General features: G+C 42.7%; 1 protein-coding gene across 1 annotated transcript in view; it reads left to right on the top strand.

The window, feature by feature from the left end:
• Gfrl (Glial cell line-derived neurotrophic family receptor-like) overlaps positions 1-15,037 on the top strand; it is an 846,523-nt gene extending 831,486 nt beyond the window's left edge. The window contains exons 14-15 of the mRNA XM_068226097.1: positions 380-517; positions 14,789-15,037. Coding sequence (XP_068082198.1) covers positions 380-517; positions 14,789-14,995 — 345 coding nt within the window. The 3' untranslated portion in view covers positions 14,996-15,037. The remainder of the gene's footprint in view (positions 1-379; positions 518-14,788) is intronic.
• The last annotated feature ends 10,465 nt before the right edge of the window (positions 15,038-25,502 follow it).

The following is a 25,502-nucleotide window of genomic DNA, read 5'->3' on the forward strand; positions in this document are numbered from 1 at the left end:
CCGACAGTGGGGTTCGAACCCACTATCTCCCGGGTGCAAGCTGACAGCTGCGCGCCCCTAACCGCACGGCCAACTTGCCCGGTGAACGTTTCCTGTTACAAATAATTCTACATGAACATTATTCCCTTTTAAATGAGGGTATAGAATGGTAGGGCTGATCGGACATGTCAGTATGATTCAGCCGTTCATCTAGTACTGAGAAGCGTATTTTGAAGTGTTTGTCGTAATATTAATGTGGAGAAGAAGGGATATGTATGTGTAGTTTTCTGGTTGTGTATGTATTACCCCTAAAATTAATGTTCCTCTGTAACCTGTAATAAATACATAGAAGAGTTTAGGCAATAGCAGTCAACTTCAAGTATGTTTCTTTCTTTTTCAGTCTTCTTGTAGCCTGTCCCTGTACAACGTGACGAAGGAGAACCTTATACTAGTAGCAAGACTACAAAAAGATAAGGCTTCGTCCTCGAATCGAGGATCGACTTACCAGTCATCGCCGGATCTTTTAGTTAGGGAAAAGGTAAGAACTATTTCATCAGTAAACCAGTGGTCATGCTCCTAGTTGTAACAAGGATGACTTTGACACTGGAATGGTAATTTTACTGTTGGAGATGAAGGAGTAAGCAATTTAAATTAAAAAATTAATGGAAATTTACCAACTGGTACAGACGTGCACATTAATGGTGTCCCGACATAAACAATCAACACTGCCCCACTCCAGTACTGAAAAGAAGGGCAGTGTGGAAGGCCAATCCAGTACAAAACATGGGGGAAGGGAGTGAAGGGGTAGTGTCGAAGGTACAATGACTCACCTTCTCGGTTAACGCATTGCTGCATGCAGACAGCCTGCTACAAGACTTCGTTGTGATCGAAATGGGCACAGTGGCGGATGTATTGAAGTACAGCATTAGGTTACCTACTCGCGGTGTACGGGGCAACGCGTCCGGCCGCCCCGGGTTCGATTCCCGGCCTGGGGACTGCGTGTTTGTGTCGTCCTTAAAGTTTTTCACATTGAACACTCAACACTTCCGCAATTCCAATTACATGCAGGTTCATATATTGTGCATGTAGGGGCAAAAGAACTCTATAGGTCGACGGCCCGAACAAATAGCATTTTAACATTAAAAAATAAAAAGTAACCTACTCTGATAATTACAGTATTAGGAGGTAAAAGAGGTTTTTAACCGAAAATATTTTATACTAGTTAGGAATATTTTGTAGCTGCGTTATATCGGGTCTACCAATCCTTCTTCACCTCGTTCTTGCCATATTTCTATCCATCTCCAAACTGTATATTGCTTGGGGGTCCATGTGAGCCTCCCACATGCCAATAATACGGCCTCGATTCACCTGTGATAGGATAGGAGCCATCTTATTACAATGTTACAGTATAACGCCGGAATACACAGACTGTGTATTCAGCACTACCTATTCACTCCCTTCCCCTCCTTTTCAGTACTGGAGTGGCCTGCAACACTATCCCTTTACTCTCTCCCCTCCTTTTCAGTACTGGAGTGGCCTTCAACACTATCCCTTTACTCTCTCCCCTCCTTTTCAGTACTGGAGTGGGGCAGTGTTGAATGTTTATGTCGGGACACCATTAATGTGCGTGCGTGTACGGGCTTTACTCTCAAATTTTGCCGTGATGTTTCGATTTCACAGACTATGTCGTAGGCTCATTAACAGCATAATATACAGAGTGGTTGAAAACAACGCGAACCGACTAGGCCTATATGAGCGTTAGACCATTGGTCATACTGACAAGTAATTTGAAAAAATTACGTCGATATCTGGCACCCTTGTGATTTTATCAGCTGCTGAAGTTAGCCAATCAGATCGCTTCGCGGCCGAATTCAAATGGGCTTCACGAGGCGGTGTTACTATATCTGCACGTGGCTTGGTCGGGCTTGAAATCCATACCGAGAAATAAGCATCAAACGCTGACACACCGTGGGTTTCAGCTAATGCCACCGTAGCGGGCTTGCTATGGGCCGAGCCTATCAGCAGGGAGGTCCATGTTCAAGTCCCTCCCCTGAAGAGGTTTATTTCTTCTATAGGAGTCCTCAAGCCCATCATAAACCACGTGCAGATTTAGCAACATCGCCTCGCAAAGCCCATCTGAAGTCACCCGCGAAGCGACCTGATTGGCTAACTTCAGCAGCTGATAAGATGACAACGGCGCCAGATATATATAAATCCAATTATTTATCATTATGACCAACACTCTAGCGCTCATATATCAGGTTCACGTTGTTTCCGACCACCTTGTATATTCCCCAAAATTGCTCTTTTATTTGAGTTTTATTACTAAAGCAGTTTTGTATAATACCCTAAAAATATCAAAAACACGTTTTTATGAAAGTGGCTCTTAAAGCATGAAATATATTTCTAAACCCACCTTGAAAATGAACAATGCAATCTTATATAAATGAACAAATGAATTAAAGAACAAAAATCAGCTCAAGGATTTTTAATTTATAAAAATTACCGAGTTAAGTTATAATTCTCTACTTGAAAGAAAAACCAACGTAAGTCACATTTTATGAAACTTGAGCCATATAAACGTAAGTCCACTGTCATTTTATTTGTATGGCAATAAAATAATACTTAACAATTTCAACTGTAAATTATATTAGTAAATTTGTTCAGTAATCAAAACTACACAAAATATATCAAGAACAATGATGAACATTCATTGCCTAAGTCACAATGCAGCAAAAATGCTCTACAACTGATGTTTTTCCTCTCTGGTGTAAAATGACTAAAATGTGACTTACGTTGGATTAGCTCTCAGGTACAGATATGAACATGTGTTTAGTTTCTCTCTTCTTTAATAATAATAATAATAATAATAATAATAATAATAATAATAATAATAATAATAATAATAATAAGGTCCGCCTCTGTGGTGTAGTGGTTAGCGTGATTAGCTGCCACCCCCGGAGGTCCGGGTTCGATTCCCGGCTCTGCCACGAAATTTGAAAAGTGGTACGAGGGCTGGAACGGGGTCCACTCAGCCTCGGGAGGTCAACTGAGTAGAGGTGGGTTCGATTCCCACCTCATCCATCCTCGAAGTGGTTTTCCGTGGTTTCCCACTTCACCTCCAGGCGAATGCCGGAATGGTACCTAACTTAAGGCCACGGCCGTTTCCTTCCCTCTTCCTTGTCTATCCCTTCCAATCTTCCCATCCCCCTACAAGGCCCCTGTTCACCATAGCAGGTGAGGTCGCCTGGGCGAGGTACTGGTCATACTCCCCAGTTGTATCCCCCGACCAAGAGTCTGAAGCTCCAGGACACTGCCCTCGAGGCGGTAGAGGTGGGATCCCTCGCTGAGTCCGAGGGAAAAGCCGAACCTGGAGGATAAACAGATGATAATAATAATAATAATAATAATAATAATAATAATAATAATAATAATAATAATAATAATAATATTGTTGACTTACTAAGAAAAATTTGTAACTCCCAATGCTCTTCCTGTCCATTATTTCCCTTAAGACTGGTCATGCCTCCCAGCCACGTATTGATACGTAGTCGATAAGAAAAATTTTCGTTGTGTTCATTTTCCTATGCGAAGGTGTAAAGGAAAGTGAACCTTAAATGCATTATACTGTAGAAATGCGTAAATACGTCCCCACACATACATATTCCTTTAGTGCGGTACAGCAAGGTTAATTTTCCTTTACACATCAACATAGGAAATTGGACCGAACGAAAATTGTTCTGATGGTGGCGTGACCAGTCTTGAGGAAAATAATGGCTAGGAAGAGCATTGGAAGATACAAGTTTTTCTTAATAAGCCAACGATATTTGGATCACGTAGCAGTCAGCTTGCATTTGGGAGATAGTCGGTTCGAACACCACTGTCAGCAGATCTGTACATTCTGTACATGAGAGCTAAACCAAAGTAAGTCACATTTTGGTCATTTTACAGAAGAGAGGAACATTCAGTTGGAGAGCATTTTTGCTGCATTGTGACTTAAGCAATAAATGTTCATCAATGTTCTTGATATATTTTGTGTAATATTGATCACAGAACAAATTCACTAATATAATTTATATATATAATGGTCATAAACTGAATAAAATGTGACTTACGTTTGGTTAGCTCTCAGGTGCAGAATTATGTGTGTGTATGCCGTATTATTTCTGGGTTAAATTCGCTAACACTTATATTGGTCATAGTTCAATGAATATACCGAATGGTACAGCTGCCCCTATTCACTCAGTCTTATGCAACCCGATAAACATTGACTTTGGCTACTCACAGCGAAGTCTGGTCATACTACGTTTTCTATAATTCGTTTATACGTGTCAACGAAATCATCATTAATGATAAAATACCGAATGATTGTAAAGAATCGTGAAAATTCTGTATCACATAAAGCTCATGAACAGAGAATATGGTGGCTGAATGACTGACTACAAGTAGTGTTGATAAAACACTGTCAAACGACAACTTGTGATAGCCGTTAAAAGAGAAAAGTGGTACTGATTAGTCGGAGGTTCGAGTCCGATGTACGACTTCTTTATTTCGTTGTTGAATGTTCGTATGAGTCGCGTTTTTGAAGACAAATCTAAATCATGATCAGTTCTCATGTTGCAGGTACTCTGTTATGTTCGTTTCTAAGTAGCTCTTAAAAGAGCTATTTGAAGTATAATAAGCTATTACCGACAGAGATGCAATGGGCTTGTGTATGGCCATTCCATTAATGAAGGAAATCTTCAAAATGACCACCTCATTCGTTAATGCATACCTAAGTACGGTAGAGGTGAGTCATTCTTGCTTGCTGCAGCGTATGTGGTGGAGCCTGCCTGCACTTTTCTGTAAAGATGACTATGTGATGTTTCATGTGCCCTTCGTATGAAGTCCAGTCGTTCTTCGAGTCGACCGTGCACAGTATTTTGGTTGAATGGGTTCGTCATAATGCTGACAATAAGTGCAGTGCGCTTCATTCGTTGTAGCCGTTTGTCATATAAAAATCTCATCCATTTATTCGTTTCTGATGTGTGCTTTCTTTCTAAAGGTGAAAAGTGATTTTTGAGACTTAAGGAAGTTAAACCTTAATAAGTTAAACATTAACTACGAATGTATTAAGAGTATAAAAATAAAAATGAAAAGCTCGTAGCTAGATTCGAACTCTGAATCCATCACAAACTCGCATACTGGCTGCGATTAGTACCATGTAGCCACTCCAGGCGACGGAGGATAGGTCTCGTATCCCTGCACTAATGGAATAATTTACGCTATGGCTTCGAAAGTGATATTGTATGTTACAAGTTCTGAACTCGAATGTGCAGACAGGTTTACCTTGCTGCAAACACCACAACGTGCTAAAGAATCATGTCTCTTTAAGTCCAGATAGTTACAAGCATTCCCTACGAACAGAGTACGTACCTACTCTTCTTCTTAATCTGTTTATCCCCCAGGGTTGGTTTTTCCCTCGGACTCAGCGAGAGATCCCACCTCTACCGCCATAAGGGCAGTGTCCTGGAGCGTGAGACATTGGGTCGGGGATAAAACTGCGGAGAATGACCAGTACCTCGCCCAAGCGGCCTCACCTGCTATGCTGAACAGGGGCCTTGTGTGGGAAGGGCAGAATGGAAGGGATAGACAAGGAAGAGGGAAGGAAGCGGCCATGGCCTTATGCTAGGTACCATCCCGGCATTTGCCTGGAGAAGTGGGAAACCATGGAAAACTACTTCCAGGATGACTGAGGTGGGAATCGAACACACTTCTACTCAGTTGACCTCCCGAGGCTGAGTGGACCCCGTTCCAGCCCTCGTACAACTTTTCAAATTTCGTGGCAGAGCTGGGAATTGAACCCGAGCCTCCGGATGTGGCAGCCAATCACACTAACCACTACACCACAGAGGCGGACGTACGTATAGTCCGCGCACCTTCTTCTTCTTCTTCTTCTTCTTAATCAGTTTATCCTCCAGGGTCGGTTTTTCCCTCGGACTAAGCGAGGGAACCCACTTCTATCGCCTCAAGGGCATTGTCCTGGAGTTTCAGACTTTGGGTCGGGGGATACAACTGGGGAGAATGACCATACCTCGCCCAGGCGGCCTCACCTGCTATGTTGAACAGGAGCCTTGTGGAGGGATGGGGCGATTGGATGGGACAGGCAAGGAAGAGGGAAGGAAGCGGCCGTGGCCTTAAGTTAGGTACCATCCCGGCATTTGCCTGGAGGAGAAGTGGGAAACCACGGAAAACCACTTCCAGGATGGCTGAGGTGGGAATCGAACCCACCTCTACTCAGTTGACCTCCCGAGGCTGAGTGGACCCCGTTCCAGCCCTCGTACAACTTTTCAAATTTCGTGGCAGAGCTGGGAATTGAACCCGGGCCTCCGGGTGTGGCAGCCAATCACACTAACCACTACACCACAGAGGCGGACGTACGTATAGTCTGCGCACCTTCTTCTTCTTCTTAATCTGTTTATCCTCCAGGGTCGGTTTTTCCCTCGGACTAAGCGAGGGATCCCACCTCTATCGCCTCAAGGGCAGTGTCCTGGTGTTTCAGACTTTGGGTCGGGGGATACAACTGGGGAGAATGACCAGTACCTCGCCCAGGCGGCCTCACCTGCTATGCTGAACAGGAGCCTTGTGGAGTGATGGGGCGATTGGATGGGACAGGCAAGGAAGAGGGAAGGAAGCGGCCGTGGCCTTAAGTTAGGTACCATCCCGGCATTTGCCTGGAGGAGAAGTGGGAAACCACGGAAAACCACTTCCAGGATGGCTGAGGTGGGAATCGAACCCACCTCTACTCAGTTGACCTCCCGAGGCTGAGTGGACCCCGTTCCAGCCCTCGTACAACTTTTCAAATTTCGTGGCAGAGCTGGGAATTGAACCTGGGCCTCCGGGTGTGGCAGCCAATCACACTAACCACTACACCACAGAGGCGGACGTACGTATAGTCCGCGCACCTTTTAGCGATATTACTTTGTACGGGGGTGAGGATTAAGGAGGGAGGTCTCCCAGTTCCGGTTATACTGCCAACTGAATGGAAATGAAATCTGAATTGAATCGATAATATGATCGATCGATATGGATTTTCTAAACATTTATTATCTTACGAGAACAACAGTGTCACACATACATTATTTAACATTATACAACATTTTTCGATGCGAATCGTGTTCCTAGCATGAATTCTATAGTTTGGCTTTGTTGTGTAAACAACAACAGTACTAGTACGTAAAGTGTACGCCAGATGTCGCACAGCGATGCATAAGCGATTCATAGTTTGTGTTTCAAAGGTTGCCAATACGAATCTCGAAGATAACTGAGGTCGACCGATTCAGCACTAGGGTGTGCATGTGCATGTATCACTAAAAGGTGCGCGTACGGTACCTATTATGGTTAAATAAGTCCTGCATTATATTTCAGGTGATATTCACAATGAATTTGTCTGTAGTCGGTGCTTACGTGGTGATAATTATTATGTCTGTTTATTATAACTTCCTTTGAATAATATCGGCCGGCCCCGTGGTGTAGGGGAAGCGTGCCTGTGTCTCCCCCTGAGGCTCCGGGTTCGATTCCCGGCCAGGTCAGGGACTTTTCTCTCGACCTGAGGGCTGGTTCGAGGTCCACTCAGGCTACGTGATTAGAATTGAGGAGCTATCTGACGGTGAGATGGCGGCCCCGGTCTCCAAAGCCCAGACTAACGGCCGAGAGGATGCGTCGTGCTGACCACACGGCCCCTATCAATCTGCAGGCCTTCGGACTGAGTAGCGGTCGCTGGGCGGGCCAGAGCCCTTTCAAGAGCGTTAAGTGCCGTGAGGTTTGGTTTTAGAGGAATATCTGAGACTTTAGAAAAGTCAAGTCTTCGTAAAGGATGACTTGAAGAGTACAAAATGAAAATGTAAAGTAAGACATGACTCAGTAAGGTTTCGAACCCTCACAGCTCCCTGTAGCTTAACCACGTACATCTACCATGCGTAAGCCCGCGCAGCTACTCCCAGCGCGACCGACTAACACTTACAACTCTGTATTCACGAGGAGAGCGAAAGTTCTCGCTTCGTAAAGTTACTGATGTGTTACAGCCTTATAGTCCAGTTTTATGACATTATTGAACGCTGTAACGGCAGCAATTGCATGGCGTAAGCTATCACATCTGCTGTACAGCATTTGCGTGCCATAGATTATAAAATACTGTGAAAAACGCGTTTCTATCAATTTCGATGTGATGAGACTATACAAAATGGCGGAGAATTGACATGTCTGTAATCGGTCCTAACCTATCACCTGCCACCCCCAGAGGCCCGGGTTCAATTCCCGGCTCTGCCACGAAATTTGAAAAGTGGCATGAGGGTTGGAATGGGGTCCACTCAGCTTCGGGAGGTCAACTGAGTAGAGGGGTTCGATTCCCTCTTCAACCATCCTGGAAGTGGTTTTCCGTGGTTTCCCCACTTCTCCTCCAGGCAAATGCTGGGATGGTACCTAACTTAAGGCCACGGCCGCTTCCTTCCCTCTTCCTTGTCTATCCCTTACAATGTTCCCATACCACCACAAGGCCCCTGTTGAGCATAGCTGGTAAGGCCACCTGGGCGAGGTACTGGTCATCCTCCCCAGTTGTATCCCCCGACCCAATGTCTGACGCTCCAGGACACTGCCCTTGAGGCGGTAGAGGTGGAATTCCTCCCTGAGTCCGAGGGAAAAATCGACCCTGGAGGGTGAAATTAAGAAGAGGAAGAAGAAAAATGTTTGGAGTATTGGACTCCGTTCTACATAAAATAGTACAGTGTTTTTGAGATGGACCTCACTTACTGCCTCTTATCATCATCATCATCATCATCTGTTTACCCTCCAGGTTCGGTTTTTCCCTCGGACGTAGCGAGGGATCCCACCTCTACCGCTGCTAGGGCAGTGTCCTGGAGTTTCAGACTCTTGGTCGGGGGATACAACTGGGGAGTATGACCAGTACCTCGCCCAAGCGGCCTTACCTGCTATGCTGAACAGGGGCCTTGTGGAGGGATGGGGAGATTGGAAGGGATAGGCAAGGAAGAGGGAAGGAAGCGGCCGTGGCCTTAAGTTAGGTACCATCCCGGCATTCGCCTGGAGGAGAAGTGGGAAACCACGGAAAACCACTTCCAGGATGGCTGAGGTGGGAATCGAACCCACCTCTACTCAGTTGACCTCCCGAGGCTGAGTGGACCCCGTTCCAGCCCTCGTACCACTTTTCAAATTTCGTGGCAGAGCCGGGAATCGAACCCGGACCTCCGGGGGTGGCAGCTAATCACGCTAACCACTACACCACAGAACTGCCTCTTATACCGTTTTGCATTGTGCGGAGAAGTCTATATAGGACTACCTGCACATAAAATTACTGTAAAATGTTGTGCAAGATAGGACTAAGAGACATTTAATTCCTGGCTGGTTGCATTTGTTTGTGAAAAAATGGGGGCAGCTGTTCCACCCGGTGTGTGTGTGTGTGTGTGTGTTTTTGTTTGTGTGTTTTCATTCATTTTAAATAATGCATGCCATAAATGGTACCACTAAGCAATTTGAGTGTTCATAAAATATTCACAAGGGATTTAAGTATAATGACGAAATATTGTAATCTTGGCTAGAACTGATTTTTAAACAGTTTCGGTATTCATTCATCTATTCTGTTCACCCATTTCCGATTAGTAAGTCTGAATTATTCATATTGTACGTATAATTTTAGTATAGGTAATGAAAACTGGCTTGGCAGTACCAACTTTGTACTTAATCTTGCCAGGTAAAATAAAACATTACTAAACTAAACGGTTAGCGTGATTAGCTGCCACTCCCGGAGGTCCGGGTTCGATTCCCTGCTCTGCCACGAAATTTGAAAAGTTGTACGAGGGCTGGAACGGGGTCCACTCAGCCTCGGGAGGTCAACTGAGTAGAGGTGGGTTCGATTCCCACCTCAGCCATCCTGGAAGTGGTTTTCCGTGGTTTCCCACTTCTCCTCCAGGCAAATGCCGGGATGGTACCTAACTTCAGGCCATAGCCGCTTCCTTCCCTCTTCCAATCTTCCCCATCCCCCGCAAGCCCCCTGTTCAGCATAGCAGGCGAGGCTGCCTGGGCGAGGTACTGATCATTCTCCCCAGTTGTATCCCCCGACCAAGCGTCTGAAGCTGCAGGACACTGCCCTTGAGGCGGTAGAGGTGGTATCCCTCGCTGAGTCCGAGGGAAAAACCGAACCTGGAGGGTAAACAGATGATGATGATGATGATGATGATGATGACTAAACTAAACTAAACTAAACTAAACTAAACTAAACTAAACTAAACTAAACTTTAATCTTATCTTAGTTTTCTATTAGACATCTTAGATTATCTTATATCGTCGCTCCTATGTCAAAACCACGAATGTGCCAATGCTCTTCCTATCCCTTATTTCCTTTAAGACTGGTCACGCCTCCCAGCCACATACGGATATGCAGTCCATCAGAGCAAATTTCGTGGAGTTCATTTTCCTATGCTGAGGTGTAAAGGAAAATAAACCTTACTGTACGTACTGTAGGAATGTATGTTTGCATGACATATTTATCCATCCTAGAGTACGATGTATTTAAGGTTCGTTTTTCTTTACACATGCGCGTAGGAAAATGAACTTAACGAAAATTGTTCTGATGCACTGCATATCAATATGTTGCTGGGAGAAAAAAACAAAGCAAAGTCATCTCCGTACAGGCCATGAAGACCCTGGGAGGGGTGGAAGGTAAAGGCTTCCAGCATTCGTAACCTCGGCACGTGATGGAGTAGAGTGGTTGGCTCTAAGCCCGGACGCCTTTGCCCCCACGAATTAACCTGGTACTCATCTTTTGTGTAGGCTTAGTGAACCTCAGGGTCATATGCACCTCCGAAAGTGGAAATCTCGTTTCGTAAATGTTACTACTTCCTGACGGGGATTCGAACCCACGTCCTTCCGGGTGAACCGAGCACGCCTTTACCGCCTCGGCCAGGCAGCCCCTGTGTTGCTGGGAGACATGACCAGTATTAAGGAAAATAATGGATGGGAAGAGCATTGTCACATTCGCGGTTTTGACGTAGGAGCAACAATATTGTCTCGTGATGGCTAAGTACTCGCAGTACACACCTACTGAACTGAGATAAATGTTGTTACTCGAAAGTAAATCTGTGCAGTAATCCTGAGTTGATAAGGCATCTTGCATTTTCTTCGAACAGTAGCGCTTTAAATTGAGACACACCTCTACAGACTCCAGATAAAATGGCCCTACATTTAAATATACTTCATTCTTTCAAGTATTTCTAATAATCTGCTCAATGCTTCCGGAAAATTATTTTTAATAAAGGGTACATTTGAAGTCAAAACACCATTGACTAATACTCACAAGAAACTACACAGTTAACATCAGATTTTCAGAATATCTTAACCGAATTTTGAGACTATCTGATCGTTTTTCTAACCGCTTTACGGACACAGACGTGCATGCATAACTTACCATTACTGTTTTGCTGCAGTTTCCAACTACTGTACTAAACGGAAGTGGAACTAGAATCCAACTGCACGCCAATACCATAACGTCAGATGGCGACATATGATGAGAGAGATCATTAGGAACCGAATTTTTTGAAAATTCAGATTTTGTGGGTTTATTGAATTTATTGCATAATCTAAATATAACAGTATATTTCACCATATATATTTGAAATTAAGCATAATATAAAATACCTCGAACAAAATTGGTTTCGCCTGCGTGTTGTACACCCCTTGAAGGCAACTTTCTTAGATAACAAGATAACAATATTTTATGCAAGCACGCTGCCTACAGATTTCAAGAAGGGGATGGTGCTCTACTTAGTTGCTTTCTATGATTCAAACAATATTTTTGAATTTAAATTCAATAAGCGGGGTGAAAGGTCAGGTTGTGAGTTTCATGAAGAGGGAAAGTCCTCTCGGCTTTAATTACTGCGTTGATGGCGTGAAGTTCCTCACGGGGATAACTGTAAGTATCTATGTGTAGGAAAGCTTTCTCATTGGGGTAATCACATAAACGGGATTATATATAACGGTTACAGATCTCTTCATATTATATGAGGGTATTTAGAGGTTTCTTTTAATACTATTTGTTCGGGGCGTCGACCCATGTGGATCTTTTGCCCCTACTAGCACCATAGTGTATGAACCTGCGTGTAATTGGAATGGAGGTAGTGTGGAATGTTGTGTGTGAGCGAAGGAAGATTAAGGACGTCAAAAATACCCAGTCCCCAGGCCCGGGATATTAATCATTAAAATAAAAAAACTTGACCCGGCCGGTTGACAGGCGGACGCGTTGCCCCCTACACCGCGGGGCCGGACTATTTAGAGATTACAGTACCGAGGAGCAAGTTGGCCATGCGGTTAGAGTCGCGCAGTTGTGAGCTTGCATTCAGGAGATAGTGGATTCGAATCCCACCGTCGGCAGCCCTGAATATGGTTTTCTGTGGTTTCCTACTTTTACACCAAGCAAATGCTGGGTCTGTACCTTAATTAAGGTCACGACCGCTTCCTTCCCAATCCTTACGTCACCGAAACCGTTCGATGTGGTAGTGCGGTGTTAAACAAGTAGGCAAAAAAATGGTTATAGTAAGGGTGTATAGGAGAGAGCATATAAGTCTCTGGTAAGAGAGTATGGTTCCAGTGTATGGGACCCTCGCCAGGCTTACTTCATTAGAGAACGGGAAAAAATCCAAAGAAAAGCAGCTCGATTTGTTCTGTGCGATTTCCGACAAAAGAGTAGCGTTAGGAAAAATGTTTAAAAGTTTGTGCTGGGAGGACTTGGAAGAAAGGAGACGAGCTGCTCGACTAAGCGGTATGTTCCGAGCTGTCAGTAGAAATAGCGTGGAATGACATTAGTAGACGATTACGTTTAGGTGGTGATTTTACATGTAGGACAGATTACAATCTGAACATAAAGCTGGAATTCAAGAGGACAAATTGGGGCAAATATTTGTTTAAAGGGTGAGGAGTTAGGGATTGGAATAATTTACTAAGGGAGGAGTTCGATGAATTTTCAAATGAAATGATACAGAATCTGTCACCTGAGCGACTGCCCTAAATGCAGATCAGTGGTGATTGATTGATTGATTGATTGATTGATTGATTGATTGATTGATTGATTGATTGATTGATTGATTGATTGATTGATTGATTGATTGATTGATTGATTGATTGATTGATTGATTGATTGATTGATTGATTGATTGATTGATTGATTGATTGATTGATTGATTGATTGATTGATTGATTGATATTATTACACCAGTGGCTATGTAAAATCCATCAATGTCTATTGGTTCCCCGTTGTTCAAATATAAATAATTTGTGAACTAGGTAAGCCTAAACGTCAAGTTCCCTTCCCATATGAAAGCGTATCCCAAAGGAATAGTTTCGCCGAGATTCATATTTTCTTCCGATATGGTCTAAATGAGTAGTTTTGTTAAAGTTCATGACGATTCTGCACTTGAAGTTACATTGCAGGATTAAGAAAAGGATATGTACATGGTATAAAGTAATATATTTGATTTTGTCCTGCTCGTTGGCTTCGATCAGAGAGTTCTAGCTGGCATTTTAGCAGCGCTTGGTTTAATTCCTCTGGCTCGATGACTGGGTGTTTCTGATTGTTTTAATGCACACATCACCCTCGAAACACAGCACACCATACTGTCAGCCATTATAGGCACAAATAGTAGTTGAATAATTCCTTCACGTAGGATTGGGGACAGGAAGGCCATCCGCCCGTAAAACTGGGCCAAGTCTACATGTGCTACACAGACCGACAATCGTTGACCCTTCCAGGGTGTTAAATACGCTGCTGAAGAAGAAATATATTTGATTTAGTGTGCAAGTGAGATCATATTGATGGCTCTCTTTCAAAACCTCGTACGTCCCAATGCTGCCGGCCCCGTGGTGTAGGAGTAGAATGCCTGCCTCTTACCCGGAGGCCCCGGGTTCGATTCCTCGCCAGGTCAGGAATTTTTACCTGGACCGTAGGGCTGGTTAGAGGTCCACTCAGCCTACGTGATTAGAATTGAGAAGCTAACTGACGGTGAGATAGCGGCCCCGGTCTAGAAAACCAAGAATAACGGCCGAGAGGATTTGTCGTGCTGACCACACGACACCTCCCAATCTGCAGGCCTTCGTGATGAGCAGCGGTCGCTTGGTAGGCCAAGGTCATTCAAGGGCTGTAGTGCCATGGAGTTTGTTTTTGTTTTTATGTCCCAATGCTCTTCCTACTCGTCATTTTCCTTAAAACTGGTCGCAGCTCCCAGCCACATATTTATATGCAGTCCAGCAGAGTAATTTTCGTTGTGTTCATTTTCCTGCGCTATTGTGTGAAGAAAAATGAGCCTTAAATGCATTATACTGCATGAGTGCATAAACTCGCAATTAACTGACTTGGACCCAGTGAAGTTATCAAAGTTATCCATTCGTAGGACTCGCACACGTCAAAAATTTCGCTGTACGCTTCGACGACGTACATTTCTACCACGGATCCATCTAGAGGTCCTTAAACGTCAAAATCCATTAAACAAATGAACAATTCCAAGAATAAAATACTTCCGTCACTCGAAAATAGATAGACTAAGCAGAACGATCGCTGAGAATTTCAATTGATTTTAAAACTACATTACGTTGACTCGGGATACAAACTGCGAGTTAGAGGGCTGGTTTCTAGCCACATTTTAGTTGTTCTGATCTACTTTACCACGGCCTGTGATTACTAAATGGCATTTTTCGCACACACTATATAGTTCATTTGTATAACTTGTGCAATTTTAACGATAATTTCAATATTCTATGTTTCTACTTTCAGGAGGAGTGTGCGGGACCTCTCCAAGAAATCAGTGATAAAATCAACTCCCATCACCCCGAACTTCACTCTCATCTACTGCTGTCCATTTTCAAGATGGCCGAGGTGGAAGTGAAGGTGCCGGACAGCAGCAGGGCCGCCCCGACGCCCATACCCCTCGCGCTGCCTCTTCTGCTGCTGCTGCCACTCGTGCTGCAGGCCGTCTCGTGACGGCACCACCTTCAGTTCCCGTCCTCGCCCCGGCCCCTCCTAAAGCTCGCTCCACCACCGCTGCATCTGGACTAATGCCCCGCAGACCCGCCCGTGTTTTCTGTCTCAAATGGAACGTGGGAAAAGCGCTATCGCATTAGCAATATGGTTCTTGGCTCAATTGCCTGTGGTTTTTGTACAGATTTAGCGTAAGTTCACAGTGAAGTATGTATAGTATGATTATTGTAATTACTACTTAATACAGGGAATCATATTTGGGAAATACGTATAGTTATGCTAGAACTGTATGAGATACCTCTAAGATATAACGAATTTGTCTTTTAAGGATGTCACTGAAAACAATGACTGTGAAAGTTGTAGAGAAATTTGGTTCAGTATTGCGAAAGCCTAGAGAGAATATGCGAGTGAATTCCTTCGTCAATGGAACTGTTGGTTCTTGTTCCTCAGCACTTAACCCACTTGAAGAAGGTCGTGATTATTCCTCCTTGAAGAGATGTGGTTCACAGTCCCAGTTCACCTCAAGCACTTCACCTCACCATCCCCCACTTCCCACCTCATGTCCCAGTAGTACATCGCAAGAGTCCCAAACCCTTCGAAGTGAGAAGTAAGTCGCTTACAGTGGAAAGGTAACACAGTGTTTCCTTCTCATGCATTGAGCTTCTTTTAGTTTTGTATTCAGCAGTGTAGCTGAAGACTTGTTGTGTGAATTGGCACAGGAGAACTCAGGCATCCAAAATACAGTGTATAAGAGGTGCTCATTGGAAAGAAGAAGAACTTCAACCCACTTTATGTCAGTTGGTTGTAATATACCCTTTGGTTCCAGGACAATATTTGTGTCAGATCATAATCCGCCTCTGTAAGCAGTGTATCGCTATTTTCCCGTGTCAGTGTGTGTTCCCGTATTCCGCGAATTACTGCGCCTTAAACTCATATCCCATATCATAATACTCGAGAAGTCAGCCATCAAGAAGAGTGAAGTGTTCAAGCGATTCGGAATACACACACATACACGTAAAGGAAATCATGTACATCTTGAACATATTTATGAAGTCATCGAAATAACATCGATTCATAAAAACATAATTTAAATATATACAACTGTAGTCCTGTGTTACTGTACTAACCTGAGTTCAAGAAGACTTCGATGTTTATTGGGTCCCAGAACTGTTTAGTCATAAACGTCTTCCTTCTTCCCATACTTTCTTCTCCCAAGTGTCACTGAAAGGTGTGCGTGCATCACCAATCATATCATTAAATGTTAAACTAGAAATGATGCGTACCAAACAAATATGTCTAAGAAAACAAAAAAGAATATATTTTAAAAATTTTGCCGGTGTATTCTGACTTTTGTTGATGTGCTCAGTGCATGTGTAGGGTATACAAACTAGGCTCAAAGTGTTTCGCTTATTATTCGGAGTCCTATTCATTTAAGAAAACAATACAATCATGTTGAAATGTACAGCCATATCAATGCTTCATATCTGCATTAAATGTAATCTCATCACAAACTAACTCTGAAGCAAGTCTTTCCCCAAGAGATTCTACGAACATATCAATTCCACTTCTTGTACCGGCGAATATTTTATGTATCATTGGGTATTGCATGAACCCTTCAAGTAGAACGTTTGAAATGGCTGAATATTTCTAAGAAGTAGGAATGGCATATGTTGAAAGTATAGACAATGTATTATGTAAAATTCAGCCGTTTATTTTCAAAATCACACCCATTTCACAACATTTGTTTTCTTTAGTTGACTTCACTCAACTGTGTTTCCTCTGCAGCTCCCCTGTCTCAGTGGCCATATTTGAAGCTTGTTAGCCATGTACTGTAAGTGAGTGTGGCTTCGAAAATCCCCCAGTAACGGTTCGATACCGTATATACGTATTTCTGTGTTAATAAAATGGGTGTCCCCTTCAGGGCCGCAGAGAGCGCTAAGCTATTTAGTGAAGATTTGTCTTCGAGGCATAGTTATATGAAGAAAGACTGCTACCCATAATACTCGTCCTATGGAAATGTAAATTAAACATGGTGCTCTATTCTAAGGAAACCTTCAAAGAACAGATCAAACTTTAAACTAAAATGGGGCTTTAATTTGTTGTCAACTCATTTTCAGCACAGTCACTTACATAACTACAATAGCTTATGAAGAAAACCGATTCCTGTTATGTTTTATTCAGTTTTAATACACACACCATCAAAACGAACATTTTTAATTTTATCGAAATTCTAACAATTCAGAGATCGCACAAGCTGGAGTTTTCTACAACTTCATGCAATTACACCTTCGGGGCATATTTTAGTTTCTAATGGAGGATACACAGAAATCTTGGTCGGAAGGTTGTATGATATATTCACTCCTCTACCCATGGCCCATCACTCTACACGCGTAGTCCAATGTAGATTATATGCTTTTTCAAACGATGTTCCCTCCATCCAGAATAATCTTCGTAGTTTGAAATGAATACTCGATTTCGAAACTTGGAATCGGTTTGTATGAATTAAAACTGACGACTTCTGTGAACCCTTTTGTTACAATTAAATCTGTTGTTGACATGTGTAAGATTTTATTCAATAAACCTGTTTTCTTTACAATCTGTGTGTATTATTTATTCAGTGGTATTCCTGTTCTCAATTTAATGAACTCATCAGAACAAAAGTAATTATTGTTTTCATTTTTAATTTTCTGTGTTTTGTCAAAGGAAAGCATTAATAGCTCGCCATTAACTTCTCCTACAAGGGAGAGTTGTCATCGAGAATCTCAAAGAAACCCACAGCATAGATCGAGGACGGGTCCAAAGCAACATGCTCTAAACATTACGTTTTGCAACCGCTTGTAGCCCTTGAACAAGGGTGAAACATGTGGAAAGTGCACGCCTACAATCTGCGTGGTTCACGGCAGAACCACCCTCCGGGAACACTGTAGCATATAACTCTAATATCTAAAGGTGAGTTCTAACAGCTAGGGCTGGAGGGAGGAGCATTGCACGTGCCATTTCACGGTGTTGCCACATTTTTGCATTTCTTTCTCCTTCCCCTCGCTTCCGCCTCACTTGTTCCCTCGAACATTCAGACCGCTGTGTTCTGTTGTAGATTACCTGGCCATACTACGTCTGACTTGGTCTCATATTCCGTTATCCTTAACAGGGGCCGGGCTGATAAGCTCAGACAGTAGAGCGCTGACCTTCTGATCCCAACTTAGCAGGTTCGATCCTGGCTCACTCCGGTGGTATTTGAAGGGGCTCAAATACGTCAGCCTCGTGTCGATAGATTCACCGGCACGTAGAAGAACGCCTACGAGACTAAATTTTGGTACTTCGTCGTCTCCGAAAACCGTAAAAATAGTTGATATGACGTAAAATCAATAACATTATTATTCTTTAACAGGAGTGGTACCTATAACCTGACAAATCCTTCAATATGCCCTTTGCCCTATACTTTTTCTATGTACACCTTATTGACACAAATATAGGACGTAAAACAAATAAGAAAAAATGAGTTCAAGGGGAAAAGGGTGCGCGGGGAGGATGGGGGGTCAAAAATCATGTGTACTCTTTTCTACACCACCTAGTGTTAGAGTACCTGGCGTGTATTTTTAATAGTTGTGTCCCCAGTAGGCCTAATCGACTGACGGTGTTCTTAATCACTTTGTAGTGGCTAAATTCCTTCCATCTCATCTTCGCTGCTGCTGCTGCTGCTGCTGCTGCTGCCGCTGTCAGGGCTTGAATAGGAGCTAGAACTGGAGGAACCTTCCAACCGTATTATAAATTCGTCCAACTCGTAGTCTAAAGTCATCTCCTTTTCTATAGTAGTCTTAATTTCATTCTCCACGTTTGAAACTGCGTTTTACCAGTCCTCGGCAGTTACTCGATTGATTTCCTCAGACGTAAGTCTTTCGACCTCTGCCAATGTGAATTGCTTGTTGTTTACCGCAACGTAACCCTTAACTTGAGACCATATAAGTTCGATATGGTTAAAATGGGAGTGGTACGTGGGCAGCCTTATGAAGTCATGGCCTTCTCTTTGGCGATTTCGTCAATGTGATACACTAGTATTCTAGATTGATTTTCCCTGATGAGGCCTAGAAGAACTCTTTTCGTCATTTTCTTGTTTGCTTTGACTCCTTGACGAACTAACCAGTCTATCATTTCGTCCTTCCGCCTAACGTTTGTTGGGGCCTAGACGCCTCTGCTCTTCGTCTGAAGACAAGAGTCTAGGCACCCACGTGGATAACACCTGCCCCAACTGTAAGTGGCCGTGCACGATCCGCTGCAGGGTGTTTCGGCTAATTCCCGTGGCTGTCTGTATTGTTTCCTTGGATGGCCTGTTCGACCCGGGCAATATTGGCTGGTGTTGACACTGTCACATTCCTTCCAGAACTGGTTCCCTTGTCCACCGATGAGCGCCCTGTTTTCCAACCTTCCACCCGGTTGTAAACTGTTTTCCGTGACGGCGCGTGTTCTCCACAGACTGCCGCCAAGCGCCGATGAATTTCTGCAGTAGCCACGCCTTCTTTCCATAGGAACCAAGTCGTATAGCGCTGTCCTTGACGGTTGCTTTCCATTTTGTCTCTTCCTACGCTGACAGTGTTGTTATGAAATGGCTATGGCGAGTGCATTCGTTGGCCCCTGTGCGTGTGCTGCTTCCAGACGCTGGAACAAGACACTATTTACACGTGACCACCTTCAAAAGTGAAATGTGAACCAAACCCGGACGTACAAAAAATAAAGTGTAAAACAATATAGTACGCCCCTCGTAGTTACAAAATGATGATAGAACATAACGAAGTTGCTTGTGCATGTGTGGTGCGCGCAGGCAAGAACACTGATACTAGTAAATTATGTAGATATTTAGATTGCAGTACCGGTACATTGCAAAATCTTACATTATAATACAGAACAAGAAATATATGATCAAACTAACTAGTTTTACGGCGAATGGTATGTTCAAATTACAATCAAAAATCCAACTTTTGAGGCTTCTCAGAAAATAAATTCATTTGGTTTTACAATTTTGTCTCTATAAATATTCAAAAGAGCCAAACCTTTAAGTCGACTTTCACGTCTTTATTGTCAGTTTCTGTTCATTTTCTTTTGCAAAAATTCAATGTGGGGGGGGGTATTGTAACCCCCAGTACACTCTCCCCCCAAGGCTACGCCCCAGGTACCTGTCAGGTTAACCTTTGATAGTCATGGTGTAGATCTGGTTGTTGTGCGTTGCTGTCTGGAATAGTGAGGCACTCTGCAACCTCAAAAATAATATTGTCACGGGTTTATTTTGTTATTGTTTACACAGACGTGCGTTAACTGGTAGGTATTTAAAGAAGCGATTATGATTTTGTCTTGAAAGTCTCTTGTTTTTACTGCCGTTCCATCTGTTCTGTTTTTTGTGTTCTGTTCGAGTGAAATTCCATTCTGTACTGTCTCTGAATTACGTTGGTTGTTTATACACTGTGTTCAAAAATTCGATGCCCAAACTGATGGATATGATTAAGGAGACAACGACAAACATATTTCGTTAAACAATCATGCGTCGGAGACTCATACTGAGTGATCACTGAGCATGTGAGTTGAGAAGGAGATAAACAAATTATACTTTTTTCAAACTTCGTTACAGCAAAATTGATTTGAAGCGCGTAGTGTTGTGACGTCATGCTCTTCGGCACAGCATATAGCGCTGTAATTATTATTATTATTATTATTATTATTATTATTATTATTATTATTATTATTATTATTATTATTATTATTATTATTATTATTTGCATATGGTCCTGAGATTCACTCAGCCTTCACTAAAAATGAGTACCAGGTTAATTCCTGGTGGCAAAGGCGGCTTGGCGTAGAGCTGACCACTCTACCCCATCAAGTGCCGAAGTTACGGATAGCGGAAGCCTTTACCTTCCACCCCTCCAAGGGCCTTCATTGCATGTACGGAGATGACTTTACTTTTCTATTATTATTTTATGTTAATTCATTTACAAGTTGCTTTACGTCACTCCGAGACAGATAGGTCTTATGTTGATGGGACAGGAAAGGGGTAGGAATGGGAAGGAAGCGGCTTTGGCGTCAATTAAAGTACAGCCCCAGCATTTGCTTGGTGTGAAAATGGTAAACCACGAAAAACCATCTTCAGGGCCGCCTATAGTGCGGTTCGAGCCCACTATCTCCCGGATGCAAGCTGACAGTTGCGCGCCCCTAACCGCAGGGCCAACTTGCCCGGTACACATACCTATCAGGAAGACTTGTTACGCTTTATGAACAGTCCAGAAGCAAGATTGTTTTCGATTTGTTTTACGTCGCACCGACACAGATAGGTCTTATGGCTACGATGGGATAGGAAAGGCCTAGGAATGGGAAGGAAGCGGCCGTGGCCTTAATTAAGGTACAGCCCCAGCATTTGCCTGGTGTGAAAATGGGGAAACACGGAAAACCATCTTCAGCGATGCCGACGATGGGGCTCTAACCCACTATCTCCCGAATGCAAGCTCAGAGCTGCACACCCTAACCGCACAGCCAATTCGCCCGGTGGACTCGAACCGGCTAACTACGGAATCATACCATAGTAGTCTTGACTTGCCGTGTAGTTAGGGGCGTGCAGCATTAACCCGTACATCGATAATCGGTATTTGAGCACCTTCAAATACCACCGGACTGAGCCAGGTTCGAACCAGGGCTCAGAATGCCAGCGCTTTACCGCCTAAGCTACTCAGCCAGGCAAAAAAAAAAAAAAGAAACTCTTGCTGCAAGTACCAGCCGCGAAAAGTGCGTCAAAATGTGCAAGGTGGTACAATGTAACACAAAATGGCACAAAATTTGCCAGTGCCCGTACGTAAGATGGGAAGTTAAATTCATTACTGTTATTTGAGGAAATGAGCGGAAGCCCGACATTATTTTGCACCACTTCACGCGCCACTATAACATATCATCACGAAAAGTTACAATGTTTGTCTCCAGGCGAAATGCCACACTAGACACAGACGTGAAGATCAGAGCTATGCCATTTGTACGAGACGTTCAGGAGTTCATTGTTACAAATATTGGTATGGTACTCAATAAACCGTTAAACTAACGTCTAACAGGACACTATTCATAACTAGAGAGAAAATTGCTGAAGCTGATGCGGCTGCTGCCCATTCACGTCTAGAAAATGTACAAACAAATTTTACGTACAGTAGCCTCCGACAACATTGGCGGTGGGTTGATGTCATACCAATCATTATGGAATGCATAAATTCAACGGTCTATGAATCAACCGGACAAATCCCCAGCCTTCTTCACTTTGATGAAAAACCTGATAGACCTTGGAAGGGTATTATACCATGCCCCGAAGATCCAAGACCGTCAATGGCATTGCGGATAAGGACCACATTGGAACACCTTCGCAAGCAAGCTGAAAAGAGGTTAAGGCGCCAGAGGAACAGAAGATTTCACCGACCTCTTCGTGTAGGAGAATTAGTTTTAGTGAAACGTCCCGCCATTTCTGATCCTCCACGAAAGTATTATCACAAATTCGCGGAACTATATATAGGGCCGTACAGGATCATACAAAATTTGGATAATAACTCCTACAAAGTACAGTCGATGGATGGAACCGTGGAGGCGGTTCATAATGCATCGAATTTAAAGTTGTACCATGTACCAGGGCAACTTCCCATTGAAGAACGTGAAGATCCCACTGGTGGAGAACCAAGTGAAGATGAAGAAGAAATCGATGTCGTAGACGATATTGAAGATGATGAACAATTTCCTGAAATCAATTTATTATGGGATGAAGAAGATCTAAACGACGTAAACGATGATGATAAGTTTACCGACGATGAACAGTGCAGAAAATGTGCAGGAAAACGAGACCTCGAAATGCAAATCTTATTACCAATATTATTGAAAAGACGCAAATTAACGCAAGAAAACATCATGATTCGGAAGCAAGATTAAAATTTTCTAATACAGTAACTTGTAACATGTTGAATAAGAAAAATCCCTAATTTCGTGATTTTTCTTAGTTGGAGCGGGCGAAGGATGTGACCGTTCACCATCATGCCGTGGACATGTTAGGAGGTCAGGCTAATTATATATGCCGCTTTCCGCAACATCCTGTGACATATAATGGAGTAGTTAGCATTCTGTATGTCGAACCGGGGTATGATTCGCGATACGCCAGCCCGAAGGGAGCAGTTTTCTGCGCTGTAACAAGAGAAGGATAGCGCAGTATTGCTAAACCTTGAAACCACGCTCTCTTTCCGAGGGAGCGAGAAGAGAAGATAACGCTACGCACGGAGATGGAGGTTATTGAGACTGGGCCGAATTAAGGTGTGTTAACCTTTGGAAAATAAATGCCCACTATAAATTCAACATCCTATTCATTAGTACCACTTCACCATAATTTACGAAAAAGAGGAAGAAGAAGAATACTTCTATATGAAATAATTTTTCTAAATTTATAAATCAGGTCCCATTCGAACCAATGTATTTTATGCTGACTATCAATGCATATAAATACAATACTTCAATAATGGATCAGTAATGATGCCTATCATACAGTAGTACGCAGATGAAAGGTGACTACTGAAATCTGACAACATGTGGGAAAAAGTGGGAGATATTGCATGATGAAACATGACGCGTGATTTTCCAAAAGGACCTTTGGAAATTATGATTGACCTACTGATCGCTTTGGTTTCACATATGTTCAGTAGAAAGTAGAGGTCATAAGCTTTAGTTCGACTGTTATCACGTCGTTCAAAAGACTCCAATTACCGGACCGTCATTTTCAACAGGAACATAATTCATCTCCCCCCTGACCATTTGTCCGGAGGTTATAAGTATAGCCAGGAACCAGATACTGTATCTCATTCTCATCCGTGTAGCTGCAGTGGTAACACGTTATCTTGTTGTCGTCTGTGTAGTGGCAGCTTAACATATTAGAAGTGGACCTGGATATTAGTTACTTGGATATCAGTGTACCAAGTGTTGTGCCATTGAAGAAACACATCAATGTGATGTAAATATTTTTACGGAATAAGCCGTGTGGTACAAGTTAATGTACATAATTGCCGAATAGAAGCCTTAATTTGGCATTTTAATATCACAATCGTTGAAGATAGTTATGACTTATGGTGCAATCACCAACGGAGGGCAAACGCTTCAGGTTATTTGGCGTGGTGATACCGTAAATTAATATACAAGGGTTAATTATCACCACTCCTGAGCATGTAAGAACGAGTGACATTTAGTAAAAATTAAATAACTGTTCTTGACAAATTAATATTCGCATCCTCCAGGGACATTCGTTGTGATAGTCTGTGTGACGGTCAGGGAATGAACAGTGATTTTTACAACTTATCACTACTTGCGTTAATCTATTTCAACTTAAGAGTGGATCTTGTTACAAGTAGGCCCCCTTTTTGAAAGTGCATAAACAGTATTTCTTAATACATTCTCCATTTTTCTGTGTGTTCGTGAGTGGTCGTCGAACCCAAGACTCGAAGCCTACAAGAGTCGCGCCTGAGTGCCTGCGATCAGCTTTACAGGAAACGTCCAGAAATTCAACTGAGAAGACAACAGTTCGAGTCATGGATCGTCGTATGAAGAGGAATCGAGGACTACCAGGAACAAGAATATTCATCATGTTCGTGTAAAGATCTATGATGTACCCTAGATGACAGCAAGCCTTACTCACCATATGTTAAGTACATGCTTTTATATACCCTAAACACGAGAGATGCATGCCAGTAATAATTTTATTTTGTAAATATTTTAATGTCATAATTAAACATTAAATGTGTAGAGAACATTATGCGCGTATGACTGGGAAAGATTTATTATTATTAGTTAGGATCATCAAGTGATTTTCAAGATAATCATTGATATTTAACAAAATTCATTTGCATAAATTATTATATAGACTCCAAAGTTCTTAGCTTATATGAACTATCTTTGGGAAGAACGGCAAGTTAGCTAGACTTATATTTCTTCGTCTGGTAAAGATCTTCAGAGTAGTTTGGATATAAATTATACGTTTGTGATTCAGGTATTTGTAATCCCGGATAATATTAGATAATCATTGGAGTTGATCCAAACCGAGGTGTAATTAATTTATAATTATATATGAAATGTGAGAAGAATTAAATAGCCTAAAATAATGGAGTCTTCTCTGTGAATTAAATGAACGGATTGAGATACGATGGCTTGATATGAGAGGGCGAAGCAGTAACATGTTATGTTGTTGGAGTGGTAAGGAATAATAAATAATTATAGCTGTTGTGAGATATTGAATTGGGCTGAATATATAGCCAAATAACAAGTAATAAGAAATAATGGCTTTCAAGTGAGTGCATACTTGACAATAAGCCGAGATGATATGTAAGGAAAATGAAAGAAAGAGTAAAGGACGATTTATGGTGTCCGTAGCCTGAGGCTAGTTACGCAGCTGTTATAGTGATTGACAACTTTACGGCCGGTCGACTGTAGGCCGAGCGAACCTGTGCACTTTCTAGCAAAGCGATGT

This window comes from Anabrus simplex, chromosome 2, assembly GCF_040414725.1.
Source record: "Anabrus simplex isolate iqAnaSimp1 chromosome 2, ASM4041472v1, whole genome shotgun sequence".
NCBI lineage: Eukaryota > Metazoa > Arthropoda > Insecta > Orthoptera > Tettigoniidae > Anabrus > Anabrus simplex.